This window comes from Anas platyrhynchos, chromosome 13 (genome assembly GCF_047663525.1).
Source record: "Anas platyrhynchos isolate ZD024472 breed Pekin duck chromosome 13, IASCAAS_PekinDuck_T2T, whole genome shotgun sequence".
Classification (NCBI taxonomy): Eukaryota; Metazoa; Chordata; class Aves; order Anseriformes; family Anatidae; genus Anas; species Anas platyrhynchos.
In genome coordinates, this window is record NC_092599.1 from 11,619,686 (window position 1) to 11,633,806 (window position 14,121).

Sequence of the window (14,121 nt, forward strand, 5' to 3'; positions counted from 1 at the left end):
TTCCGAGATGCTTCCCCTTGAGCACGGCATCTTCACAACTATTCAGGGCATGGGCTCTGTCCTGCTCCTCCTGGGATGACTGCTCCTTCCCTCCTCGATGCCTGGAGGAGATGGCGTTTCTTTATTCCCGCTGTTACTTCTGATCACGCCTGCAATCCAACAACAGCCTTTTCGGTCTGAAGGCACACAAGTGGAAAGTGTTTCTCTTGCTCTGCTGGCTGTAGGACTTTCACTGTGCTAAGAGGGCAGCTCAGGCGTGCGTGCAAACTTTTGGCATTCTCTGGGGGCCGGGGGCTTGCCAGTCACGCGAGTGCCCCCGTGCTGGGTTAGGATGCAGTGGGGGACGCGCACGCGCTCGGCACGGGAATAGTGGGCTTGGTGTTCAAAGTGCATGGGCTGGAAGCTGGGCTCTGCTGGCGCTTTTGATGTGGCCAGCACAAGGGCAGCCCTGTGCTGCGGGCAGGATGCTTGTCGCCTTCGCTCCAGCACAAAGCTGACCCCGCAACCCATGGTGAGGGAACATCCTTGTTTTTGCTCTGGATCGGGAAGCAGAGCTGTCTGCATCCAGCCCGTGCACCCCGCCAGCTTCAGGGTTTGTTTTGCTGGCCTGAGCAGAGCTGCGCTGGTGCTGCCAGTGTGTTTTTTGTTGAGATAAAGACAACGCTGTGGAAGGAGAGCTGCTGGCCTTGGGAAGGCTGGAGAGGCTCTGCTTCTCCTGGGGTTCTGCCCTGCGGTCAGCCAGGGGATGGCTGTGGGCCCTTCCTATGCTGCTGCAGGAAAGGTACCACTCATCCTTCCCACCTGAGCTCCACTGCTTCCCCTCTGTGTGTTATCTCTCAGGACAGCACAAGTGTTTTCCATGCTGGACATCCTGTCCTCCCCTCCGCTCCACCCCAGGCCAGGCAGGTCCCTCTGCCAAGTTTCCCTTGCTCACACATCAGCGCGACCCATCCCAGCTCCTCATTGATCCCATAGGAATTGTTTTGCATCCAAATTCCTGGAGTGCTTCCAGGCACTGAAGAGCTTCCCCTGCTTGCCCTGGTCCATGCAGGGCAGGGACGGGGTCAGCTGTCCCCCTTTACCGCAGTGTCACAGCAGAGGCCGGGGGACGCCTGCCCAGCCCAGAGAGGAGCCGCCAGCTCAGGGCAGCACAAGGCCTGGCACGAGCTGGGGGAACAGGCGCAAAGCCTCAGCCTCCTGCTGGCCTGTGGGGTCGGGCCACGAGCACGTGCTAAAAACAGCAAGGCCACCCACGGCCGTGACAGATCGCTGCGCCCCGGGTGGTGGTGGTGGTGGTGGTGTGGAAACGCTGGGTAAGACACACCGCCAGAAAGGAGGATGAGGATGATGAAGGGCGATGGACTGGGCACCGGTACCTGCAGGAGAGGATTCCTGCACCAGGGCACCCTGAATGCACCGAACTGGGGCTGGGCTGGCCGGGCTCTCACTCGCTTTGGGCACTGCCTGGCAGCTGGCGAGGGGCTGGCCCCACTCCCCGGCCCTCTTTGGACTCACAGCCAGGGACACGAGGTGGCATTTACCCTGCTGCTCTGCCTGGCCGCGGTGCGCATGCCTCCTGTTCCAACTGGGCACATTTCAGGACAGAAATAATATTTTAACGGGCTTGTGGAAGTGTGGGGAGCAGGTCTCAAAGCAGGCTGAGCTTGTCTGACATCGCAGGCTCCTCCGTCAGCTCCGGACCCCTGTCCCATGCGGGGCAGGAGAAGCACACGAGGAAACACTGCTGCAGTGCCCTGGTGGCTCTTGTTGGGCTGCTCCGGGCTACAGCAAACAGTAGCACAGGGCTTCCAAAAAAAACAACTTTTGAGCAGAAAGGCAACCTCCGACCCAGACCCCCTGGTCCATGGTGGCTGGGGAGCAAGCACCAGCCACAGCAGCAATGCGCAGGGGCTGCAGGTGCCCCTCCACAAGCTGGGTTTAATATCTTTGTGCCTCTCCCTTCTCACCCTCCAGAGACACGGTGGTTATAAATGATGCTCTCAAACACACTCCGCTCAGAAAACATAACTTTATTATTAGTTGCAATATACCTTGTATTCCTTTAAGAATTCTAAACTCGTATATGGTTTCCCACTGAAAATACGTGTATGTATATACGCTTTTATATATGTATATATATATATATAAATGTATTTTATTGAACTGGGACACAACGGAACAAGAGAGACAAGCTTGGAAATTACTTGGAAAAATAAATGTGATCTCCATGGATTTGTGCTGGCAGTGTGCTAAGGTAAGTGGTGTAAAAAGAACAGGCGAAATAGGAAATGTGATGGGTTGGGCGGAGGGGAATGGTCTCCCAGTGCTACAGGAGGTGGGTGACACAGGTGGGAGTTGCACGGTGCTATTGCTCGGTCACGGGTGCCACCGATTCTCCAAGGCAGACCAGTCTCCAGCACGTCTCTGCACAGCAATGCTCGTGAGGCCGGCCGTGCTCCCTGCAAACAGTACCTGCCGCTTGGAAATGGAGTTTAATTACATTTCCCCTGGCAGCAGCTCTGCTCATTACTAATCTGGTCAGCAAAGGGAGGGTTCCTCCGGGGCACAGTGAAACCAAACTGGGTCAATGTAAAGTAGTTTATGGGCAGGGGAAGGGAGCAGCAGGGAGCTGGAGTATGCGGGCTGAGAGCTGCAGCTGGTGCAAACCAGCCTCAGCTGATCCACGTGCATCTGCTGCTGGCTCCCTCCGGCCCTACTGGCTTCCCCACCTGAAAATCTCCACTCGCCGACCTGCCTGGAGGCAGGCAACATTGGGGCTTTTTGGGGTAGGTTTCCCCGTGTTAATTCCTTCAGTAGATAATTCAGCAAAGTGGCCGAGGGTAGCAGCAACACCTGCTGTGCCAAGGTTTGGGGCTAGTTTGGCTTTTTGTTGTTCATTTTTAACCAAGCTACAGTTTTGTTTGCTGACCTGATTTTCAATCGCAGCTTCCCCCGGCCGCTGTCACTGAGCTTAGCCAGACAGAGGGACAAGTCTTCCCTAGATGAAGATAATTGCCTGCCTTTTATTTCTTCTGGGCTGCAGATGTGTCGTGGGCGGAAGACGCGCTCTGCCAAGGCACTGCCCGCAGCCCCAAGCCAGGCTGGAGGGAGCAGACGGGCTCTGACCTTCCTGCTGCAGGGTCACTTCCCTCCGCCCCGCAAAGTGCTTGTCAATTTGGGATGAAATGAATGTGGGCATCGATCTGCTCCTCCTGACTTCCTCGGGAAAAGTGCTTTCGAAAAATCCCATCCTCAAGTCCTCGTCTTGCTCCGACCCCCGCAACATCTGTCACCGCCACATCACGCCCACTTGATTCCTGCTCGGGCTGAAGAAGCAGGTGAGCCTCGTCACCGCTGCAGTGCTTCAGTTCTTGCTCTCCTTCCCCAACAGCATCTGGCAAGAAGGGACCTCGCTCGGGGAAAGAAGTTGCAATGAGGCAGGCTGCTGGAAGGCGCGGAGCGGGCGCCCTGCGCGTTGCCTCATTCCCGGTGCTGCTGCAGGTTTAGCAGGGGTGGGTGGGAGCACTTGATTGCATGGGAATAATGTTTTAAGCAGAAGCTGGGAAAAGCCCAGCCGGTTCCTCTTTTTCAAGGCAGGAAAATAAAAGTGGAAAAGTGCCTGCATCAAACTCAATAAAAGAGCTTTCCTGACTTGGGCCCCTTAGGGCAATTGCAAGGACGCAACCTGCACCCACAGGGCCTTCATCCCTGCACGCTGATGGTGTCGGGCCCTGGTTCTGGCTGCTATTGCACAGAGGTCCCTTTCCTGAATGTTGCCAGAAGTGGCTCCGAAGGCAGGAGAGGTGGGGGAGACCCTGGGGCTGCCACGGGCAGGATCCAGCCCCGGGGGCAGCAGCGCACAGGGCAGCTGCTGCCAGGGAGGGCAGTGGGGTTTGTCCCTGTGGGAGATGCCCCGTTATCTCCTCCTGGAGCATTTGCAGGCTGCTGCAGCACTGCAGGGAGAGGGTTGGGTTAAAGCCTCTCCCTTTGGCTGCTGCCAAGAGGCATGTCAGTAATTAGGGCCATCTCCCTGGACAAACTGACCCACACAGCCACGCTGTGATCGCTGCACTGCTTCTGCTGTCTCGATACGATTCCTCTGCTCCATGTCGGGGTCTGAAGCCTTTCTTCCCTCCCTGCTGCTACCAGAGACCCAGACAGCTCTGGGGTTTGGCTTATCTGCACCACTGGAGCGCTTCACAAGCTGCTCCCTGGATGCTGGATGTACGATTGCACCCTGTCCTCTGCCCTCGCTCCCCACCTTGTCCCCAGGGGTGAGCTCGTCCCCGGTGCCCTGTGGGCCCCAGAGGTAGCTGTGCTGCTCAGGAGGAGATGGGCAAGAGCTTGGCCGGGATCTCTGCTCACGCTGTGGGTCTCCTGCCAAACCGGTGGACCACGAGGACACCCGCTGCTAATCCCCACCCACCAGATGCTCTGCGCTTCTCTCGAGCATTCTTTTCAGGACATTTTCCAACTGATGAAGGAAAACAACAGATTATGACTCTAAAGTTATGGTGAGAGGACTGGATCCTGGTAGGACAACATTACTCCTTGCCAAGAGAATTAACCCTTCTTTAGACTCTCTTCCCGTTTCTTCCCTAGCTCCCAGCCACCTCTATATACATCATATATTATATTACTATATTCTCATATAACTCTGACTTTACTTTTTCAGTTTCAGTAGCGCAAGTGATTAACTCCAAGAGAAAAAAAAAAAAAAAAAAGAAAGAAGGAAAAAAGCAGCCCCTAGGAATATTTACAGAATAGTTCATCTTGGAGAGGAGAAGGGGGTTTGGCCTTGGGAATAGCATGGTTTGTGAATGTGCTACGTGGGCTTGAATCTACATTCGTCCTCTCCCCTTTGGGATTCTGCTTTGGTGGTGATGACATCTGAAGGTTTGCTCAGCATGCCTTCCCCCAGCGCAGACTCACGGGGGCTCTTTATTCTCCCCCTGGGCCCGACCTGCTAGCAGAGGTAGCAGCCAAAGGGGTCTGACCTCAAAAACCAGCCTTTTGCTTCCGAGCCAGAGCCTCTTCCCACCGCCCCCATCAGCTCCATCTTTGGCCTCTCCTCGTTACCCAGCACCTTCATTAACGCTCACCTCTCAGGGCCCAGGCTGTAAAGGGACCGGATGGTGGGGACAGGGAGGGGACTGTATGCACCTGGAATCAAAACTGTAAAGTGGAAGATACTGACTTTTCTAACATACCAAAAATTATTGCAGTATAAATAAACCCCCGTCACCCCGGCAAAAGCAGAGAAGAGGAAGTGATGGAGGAAGCTCGTTGGCTGAGGGACATCTCGGCAACATCATCGGACCTGGAAAGCTTTGACGGCTGCTCCCACAGCTATCAATGCTTTCTCAGGTTATGGCAACGGCCATTTACATCACCAAGTAACACCCCACTCTGTGCCTCTTCCCCCACCCTCCCTTACACTGTGCATGGCAAAATATCCTACGAGCCCCTCCACGTTAGATCTTTTCCAGAGAGACTTCTATTAAGAAAAGCGTCTATTCCCAGAAACCCCCAGTAAGAGCTGCAAAAACATCTGCTCTTAAGTGTGGCTGGTTTCTCCAGCTGCTGAGACCTTCTGGCCAACCCACGTAAGTATTTCCGTGAAGACGGAGGTAGTGACCTCGGGCAGCTCTTTGTGGAGGGCATGGTAGGCTTCCTCATACACCTGCAACCAGGGAGAGAGAGGAGATTAGCACAGAAAAAAAACATCCTCGCGAACAGAGCAGCCTTCAGTCGCCTCTTGTCAACGCCCACAGGTCCAACGCGTCCTGCCCACACCTTGTCAGGTTTTTCTCCTAGATGTGGCAGGTTATCAAATCAAGCTAGGTTACCAAGAGATGCCATCGGCATTGGCAGGCCCTTCTTCAAAAAGGGATCCCACTGCCCACTGCCAGCTTCTGTGCTGACAGACGCAGCTCTGGTTTCTGCTGCTGCTGCTTCTCTTCCACCCTCCCACCTTCTCCACACACTGCCCTGTCCTCTCCCTGCCGCTGCCCATCCACAAGCAGGAAGGTGTTGGCACTGCAGCTCAACCATAGCACCCTGCTGCACATGAGGAAGACGATACATGTCCCAACATCAGGCATTTCTCTCCTTCTCCCAGTAAGAACAGGGAAATGCTTATCGTGCCCCTGGAGGCTAAAGGCCAATGGGGGATGTTCCCGTCATGCCTTGTGCAGTTTTACTCCTTTTATGCCCAGGCTACCCAGTTATTTTTCTGATGACAAAAGCTTTTCCTTGGTCTCCCTGTCTCTCTTTCAGGCTCGTTCATGTGCTAACAATCGGTTAATCAGCTGTGGCTCTCTTGAAATGAGCAGATGTGAAGTGGCTTTTGTTGTGCAGTGCTTTGGGAAGGCCCCCCCCTGTACCCTTATGGGCTGGGGCGTGAGGTGGGCTCGGCACTGACATGGTTGGCGTTGTTCAGAAGAGTTTCAGGGTCACCACTTCACCTGGTTATGAGCCTCAGTGCGCTTGTATGGCAAGCAGCTTCATGTCCAAGTGGCCCAGGGGGTGTACAGCCACCCAGGGTAAGGCCTTGAGGTCAGCCACCACACCCCTCACAGAGGCCACTCAGGCCAACGCTGACAGGCCAATACTCTAAAAACCAAGAAAAGAAGCTGACCTTGAGGGTTTTGTCCTGACTCTGCACTGTATCCATCAGTATATGGGACCCTCTGATATCACAGAGCTTGTCGGAAGAGCCGTGTAGCACCAGGACGGGCAAAGTCAGCTTGGGCAGAGCTCGCTCAATTCTGGCAATGGCGTTCATCAGCTGGATGACGAAGGACACCTTCATGCCACCGTGGTAGACCAGGGGATCGGATGTGTAGGACTCCATCTGGCAGGGAGAAAGAGGTAATTTAAGGTTAGCAGTATTTCATGCAGAAAAGACAAAGCAGGTGGGCTGGGCAGCGAGGAGTCTCTTCCCTTGGCTCGTGCGTGTATTTCCTACTCAGTCAGGATTTCCTGCTGTCAGAGTCAAGGTCGAGGCCTTCACTGTGGCTCCCCAGAACTGCTCACACAACACATCTTGCTCCATGCTGTGTTTTTCTCTCTTCCACCACTAGAAAATATTCAAGCCAAAGCTCTTTCTGCAGGCAAACAACCAGCACAGGACAAAGGCTGTTCCTGTGGGGCACCTGCCTGCATTTTTCTGCTCTGCCATGTCCCTCTGTCACTCAAAGGTGACAGTCTCCTCTGCAAAGTGTTCTTTAACTTGTGTTACTTCAAGGCTGGTATTGTCCAGGTCCTTATCCTGCTCTGCTGAGGGCTCAGGTGTTTTTCTCTCTTTCATCTTCCCTCTCTGGGGATGAAGACTGTGCCCTACACCTACAGGCAGCTGACACATCCAGCTCCAAAGCACTCTTACACTGAGGGTCTGTTCCAGGTGAAAAGGGTGCAGAGAGAAGGCAGCAAAAGATGGTATTAGGTGGCAGGCGAAAAAAAGTCAACGATTTGCTCAGCCAGACTGTGAAAGGATAAAAACGCACAAGAGCTGGTGCAGAAAGTCTCTAGGAATGAGTAGTTACTGCAGCAGGCAAATCTACAGTAAATATTTGTATACTGTACATGGAGACGGCCCACACAGCCACTGCCATCTCAATATTTGCCAGAACGCTTTGATTACGGCCTGGTCTCTGGCACAGCCTCCAGTTCCTCCCAACCCTGGCAGATGTTTATAGAAACGACGATTATTTATAGGTTAGCCAAAAACAGCCTCCTCCTCTCATCACGAGCGTGGAGGTCTGCTCAAATTCTCATTCTGCAGAAAGGTGAGGTTATGCCGTTTCTGCATGTGCCTGCACTGAGGGCCATGAGCGGGAGATAACCCACGAGGCCACCCCAGGGACCTGCAGCTTTGTGGAGGTGAAGGCACAGACTGCCTGTACCCCACCAAGGTGTCAGAATGTCTTTGGAGTGGGCTCTGCTCCCATCTCTCCATGAGATGAGATTATCAGGGGCTGGAGGACACCTGTGGTGGGGCTTTCCCAGCTGAGGGGAATTAATTCGTTAGAGGGGAGTGTAGCTGGCTTCCTGGGGAGCTGGCTTCCTTCCTTGTTGTCTGCAATGTGTTGGGGCACAATGCATTAGAAATGGAGCTGGCAAGAAGGCATGGTGGTGCACAGAACTCTTTCTCTATCACCTTCTTCCTTTATGGTGTTTTGTCAGCATTTTGAGCAAATCCACCAAGCTGCACTACTTGCTTCAGCTGAATCCAGATCTGTGTCAGTGCTGTGCTAAAGCAATGCAGCTTTGAGGTATTTTATTTTTTTCTTTTTCTTTTCTTTTTTCTTTTTTTTTTTTTTTTCTTTTTAATTGAAGGCAACACTTGAAGGACCTTGGGGGTGCTGGAATCAGGAGAGGTAGGTGGATGGATTGACTGAAGTTCATTTCCCATGGAGTAAAACAATGTTGATGAATTCACGTGTGCTGGCCCCCTCCCCAGCACCATAAATGCTAGGAGAATGACCTAATGGGTTTCATTCTCTTGTTCTCTTCTTGTAGAATAGGGATTTTTTTAGGTACTGAGCAACCAATAAATATTTTTGTATAGATGATGGGAGGAGAAAAAATAATAGCTTAATCCCAACCTAAATTGATCAGCAGTGAGTGGGAGGATCCTCTTGCTGGTGAATGAGCAAAATCTTTGTCAGAAAGTTAATGCTCAGAGCATGGGGTGAGGGCAAAGCAGAAGCTCATGGGGGAAAAGAGGAAGATAAAGGGAATGGATTTTATATTCCAGTGGGAGGTGACACCAACAGGAAAGACTTGTGCAGTGGAGCAGCTTTGGATGGGGGGAAAAAAAAAAAAAAGATTAAAGAACTGTTATCTGCATCATTTGCTGTGTTAAGCTAGCTGTAGGGAAGGCTCAGTGAACACAAGGGTGACCCACAGCACCCTGCAGGCCTTCCCATCTCCCTGTCTCCTGTTACTAGACCTCTTCCCGATCTGCCTTTCTGTGCAGTCCACTTTGCCTCTGGGTGCAAGATACAACCATCAGGGCTCCTGTTTCCTGCTTAGAATTTTGTATTTTCCTATTGCAGAACAATAAATTCATTGTAAGGCATATTTCTTTGCATGCACACATGCAAAAAAAAAAAAACAAAAACGAAAACTAAAACAAAAACCTTTGCATCTTCCTTTTGCATTTTGCAGAATAAATTCTTTATAAGGTAATTACAGTCTCATTCCCTGTGCACTCTACAGGAGCAAGAGTAAAGTCGGTGGGACTATTCAACCAAATTCAATGGCAGCTAACAAAGATTTATGGGGTAAAAGAGCCTGCCCCTGTGATGTTATTCACCTTGGAAGCAGGAGTGGGTTTTTGAGGTTACATCTTGCTCTCTTTTGTGTCTCTTGCATTTGATATAGCAAGCAGATCAAATAAGCATCTCCATGCCCTCCTGTGTTTCAGTCCCTCCACCCTGAGGACAGCCTGCTGGGAACACAAGCTCATCAGGAAACTCTTGGATGACGTCCCAAAAACATTTCTAGAGAATAGAAAGTTGGTCTGGCAGAAGAATATGTTTAACATATAAATAATGGATGTTTCCAGCACATTGTGTGCTGTGAAGCTGTGCGTCTTGAGTCCAAAAGGAGGATGGAGTGTGCGGTGGTGGCAGCCAGAGGACTGAGATGCTGTGTCATTTTTGGTAAGTGCCTGGAGCCTCAAAGGCTGGTGTCTGAAGCTGGTCAGGAAAGCATTTCATGTTGCAGTCCACAGCTGCTATATCAGCTGTGTGTTCATCTGCAGGTGCACAGGCAGCAGAGTAAGGAGGGGGTGATTGTCTCTTACTGAAGACTACTCCATTAAGAGCAGCCTCTAATGACGCAGACCTACATTTTCATCCACTGCCAAAGGCTTTCCCTTCCTCCACGGAAAGGGCAGAGGAAGAACACCACCCACAGGAAGCTCTGGAGATTTGGAACATCACAGGGCAATGGGAGTGGCAGCAAATATTTGGGTAGAAACAAAACCCACAATAGCATTTTTTATAAGCTATGCCCAGGGAATATGGAAATAACCAGATAATATTGTGCAGCCAGTTAAGGGAGTTCCACTGGCGCTTCTATAAATGTGTTACAGTCAGGACTTCTTCCATCAGCGCTTTTCTCTTGTAATGCTATTTAGTGCAGCACTGGTGCCTTCCAGCTGTTGGAAGCAGGTGTGTTTAAAAATGCCATCCTTAAGGAGTGCCACATAATGAACAAGTGCAGGGCCTGGCAGAGACCCACGTCTCCCAGCCACACTCACTGCTCGGGTAGGGGCTAACATCCTCAAATTCCCCTCCTCCTCCATGGCACTGACTGCTTTCATCCTCCAGATACAAATGCAGAATTGAAAACTTTCCTCCATGTGATTTTAGTGAATTAGTTCTTTAATTTAAACCTTTTCTCTGAACTATATGCAGCAAGTTGGCAGCTGAGTGTAATTAGGAACAGGTTTCTACAGCTGGACTGGAATCAGCCTTTCTCAAGCATGTGTTTTGAGCAGCCTCACACTGTACTTTGGGACGCATGTCGTATGGTGCATCAGTGCACAGCAGATGCCCATTAACTCGCCTCATGCTAGTCCCAACAGATTCCTACAACTTGCTGTCTTTCTTTTCTCATCTCCTTGAATCTTCCTGCTTTCAGTCCAGGGAAAAGCTATGCTTGCTTCACAGGTAAGTAAGCTGAAAATCATTTGATCAAAACACTCTTTGGCAGGGGCAAAACCCAACCCTGAAAACCTTGTGGCTATTCCACGAGTCTCCTTTGCTTTGCAGTTTCCTAGGTGGGTGAGACAAGAGAAGGAATATTCTGAGGCTGATGGCATTGCTCTCGCACAACCACTGGCATTGTCTTTGCTCCTGATCCTCTCAGCTTCAGTTCTAACACTGGTCAAGCTGCCTCCCTAGAGGAAGGCAATTTATTAGCTTCTATTAAGACAGGAAGCATTGCATGAATAGCAGAAGTGACAGCATCTGTCAGTGGGATGTGAGCTGACACAGGAGCAGGGAAACAACTGGCTGCTACAGCAGTGAGTGAGCCTGCTTTGGAGACACCCTTGGGTACCGTGTTCTGTCTTTCAAGCTGCTTCCTGAAATGCACCAGGATCTGGGTCGTTCCTCTCCCCAAACCAAGCGACTTCACTCACAGACTGTGCCTCCTTTCACTCCTCCTGCCGCTCTGAGAAGCAAAACACCTTGTGGTGTGTTGCAGCAGCAGTTGCAAGGGCACCTGGCTTTGCCAGTGATGGCACGAACAGGCTGCAACGGTTATTACTGGGAGTGGATATGAATGGGAGAAGAGGCTCAAACTATGGCAACATTGACAAAAATTCACCCTGGAACCGCTCCATTCACAGTCACGGTGGTGGAGCTGGAATTAGGTTGTTACAAAGGCTGCTTCAATTGCAGCTCATTTAAGTATTATTCTCAGGCCCAGAAAGAATACATCATTTGTTCGGAAAGGCTGTAGCAGAGCCAGCGTGTAATCCAGGAGACCTTGTAGCAAGGTCTTTGGGGCAAGCATGCTCTTCCCCTGGCTGAATGCGATCCGCACAATGCCATCCTGGTTTGTGAGCAGGAATACCAGCCTCCGGGACTGTAGCATTTTGCGCTGCTTCACTGCAAAGAGCACAGCTGGAAAAGGAGACTTCAGCAGCGTTTGCAACCTGCCTGAGCTGGTTTTGCCACTGTAGTGAGATGCGGTGCTGCGGCAGAGACCTGTGTGTTTTCCACCCCAGCTGTAGCACCGGGCTCTGCTACGCCTGGTACCCAGAGCAGCTGCGGGTGCAAGAGGCACGCAGGGATGAGGAGCTGGTTTCCCACGGTGAGCTGTGTTTTCTGCTCTGTGTAAGAGGGCACAGTTCCACTGACCTCAGGGATGCCTCAGCCTTTTACACCAGCATAAATCTTGCCCTAGCGATTTAGCTTTTTATTTATTTAAGAGAGAAATGACAGGATTGGGACAAGATACCGACTATGCAATGACTTTAAATGGCATTAAGGTTCTCACCTCTTTCTTGTTCCGGGAAACTGCATTTGGATCTATCGATCCCAGTGACAGGTTTGGGAGAACGAGGTTGAGCACTTTTGCTGCAAAAACCTGTGGGAGAGGAAAATAAGTAGTTAAAGAGATAGTTGGAGCAAGAGAGAATGTAGAGGACCGAATCCTTAGCTGGTGGGAACCAGCACAGAAGTTAAACAGTAGAGAAATGTCAGCTGACACTGGAGAAAGATCTGTCCTATATTTAAAACATCTTTCTTAAAGGGAAAATGTTCAAACTGCTCCTGGGATTGGGGTGTGCTGGTCTGAAGTGCATTGGCTGTCTGTCTACAACATCACAACTTCATCATCTTTTCCCTTTTTCTCACTCTCAAGTTAATTTACAAAAAAGGCCTCAGGAAAAACGCCTTGATAGGAAAAAGCTGTTTCCATTCGATGGTGGAGCTGTTTTTTTGTGGTTGCTACTGCCCTTTCCTGCTGCCACAGCTCCGATTTCAGGCTGCAGTGCATACGTGATATTCTGTGCAATTTGCACTAGTTGCCTAGGCTGCACTCTTTCTGATAAGCAGATTCTCAGGGGAACCTGTAAATAAACAACAGCAAAATGTGCATTGGCTAAGGAAATCTATTGCTCACTTGTCTCCTGGGAATGAAACACAAAAGCATTCAGCAGCCCAGGCTTGAAACCACTGGCAGAAGAAAGGGTAATATCTTTCGTTTGAGTTGTGCTCTGATCTTTGATAGCCGTCCTTAATTAAGTGATTGCCACTTAAGTCAGAAAATACACCATTAGTGTTTGCTGGTCTATTTATGGCCCTTCTGTGTCCACAGCTGATAGCTGTGGGTGGGCTGTCACCTATGTTCTCTGTGCTTATATTTAATCACTTCTGAAGCACTCTCTGACATTTCAGATCACGGATGATACATGACAGAGTAATTATGGTATTAGAGGAATAACGCAAGGTTGAAGTCAAAGTCATCCAAGAGTGACAAGCAGTCAAGACTCACAGCAGATCTGAGAACACCTGAGTACTTTGGGATGGATATGACTAGGAAACGGCATCACCATTTACTCATACGTTGAGTCTCTCGCTGGCTATGGCATTGTGTCAGCAAAATTTACTTCTACTGGGGTCTCTGGGGTTGGACCAGTAAAAAATACCTCCACACAGATACAAGTGTAAACTTATGATGCTAATGAGCAGGAACGGGATTGTCTTTTGTGTTAATCCCAGGCTGTGATGATTTGAGGAAAAACACCTTCATGAATTCTAGGCAAGACTATGGACTGGGTGTACTGACAATGCTATAACAGTTTTGCTTCTCTCAAGCCACTTATGTTGACCCAGATATACGTCAAGTAACTGTAGATACCTAGCTGAGGTATTTAATTTAGAAATGTAATTGTCCAAGGCTTTCTTTACAGAGTAAGGAGAGTGAGGGGAAAAAGAAAAAGCAATAACAAAAACAAAACACATCTGAGATCTGAATAATGGTTTGCAAGTGCCTGTCTCTGAACATCATCGTGATAACCTAAGGCAATTAGGCTGCCCTAAAACTGGAGCCTGAGTTAAGTGCTAGAGTGAGTTCCTATCGCTAATGATTGCTTAGTTGAGAGGAAAGTCCTTGGCATAAGAAGTTTGCTGATGCTCTCTCCAGATCTATTTAGAATACTGTCCACAAGATCCAGCTGTTATTAAGGCCGTAGATATTAAGGTCCAAATCTGCATATAAAAGAGAGAAAGGGGAACTCTCCTTATTTTTAAGGTCAGCGTTAAAAGGAAGTTAGTTGATGTCCTCTAAAATTACTGAAGAAGCTGTTCTTTTTATGGGGATACTTGTTTGTGTCTGCTTGTACATGTAAATATTTATGTTCCCAAGGAAAAGCAACAGGGTTTTTCTAGAAGGAGCGTAAATTCAAATCTTCCCCTCACGTGAGCAAAAATGCACCAGCCCAGTGACATTTGGCAGGCAGGGAAGGTGTGACAAGGTGTAGGAGAAGTACACACACCCCTTGCTCTCAGGCTGTGCCTTTGTTGGTGACAAGCTAAACATGCTTTTGTCATATTCAGTATGGGCATTTTCTGTTCTAATGACCCTGCTCATCTT

At 50.1% G+C, this 14,121-nt stretch overlaps 1 protein-coding gene and 1 long non-coding RNA gene across 7 annotated transcripts in view; one reads left to right on the top strand and one right to left on the bottom strand.

Annotated features, from left to right (window-relative positions):
* Window positions 1-2,015: 2,015 nt before the first annotated feature.
* The window catches only part of MGLL (monoglyceride lipase), a 100,161-nt gene continuing 88,055 nt past the window's right edge, over window positions 2,016-14,121 (bottom strand). For both annotated transcript variants that reach the window (XM_013092331.5, XM_005011854.5), the window contains exons 6-8: window positions 12,022-12,111; window positions 6,641-6,856; window positions 2,016-5,683 (exon numbers count right to left, since the gene is read on the bottom strand). In XM_013092331.5, the coding sequence (XP_012947785.1) occupies window positions 5,558-5,683; window positions 6,641-6,856; window positions 12,022-12,111 (432 nt within the window). In that variant the 3' untranslated portion in view covers window positions 2,016-5,557. The remainder of the gene's footprint in view (window positions 5,684-6,640; window positions 6,857-12,021; window positions 12,112-14,121) is intronic.
* Window positions 8,065-14,121, top strand: part of LOC110351371 (uncharacterized) — a 54,604-nt gene continuing 48,547 nt past the window's right edge. For 4 of the 5 annotated variants that reach the window (XR_011812475.1, XR_002398717.4, XR_002398718.4 and 1 more), the window contains exons 1-2: window positions 8,065-8,381; window positions 9,434-9,671. This is a non-coding gene — a long non-coding RNA (uncharacterized lncRNA). Of the gene's footprint in view, window positions 8,382-9,433; window positions 9,672-9,772; window positions 14,119-14,121 lie in introns of those variants that run through there. The other variant, XR_002398719.4, reaches the window with a different exon arrangement.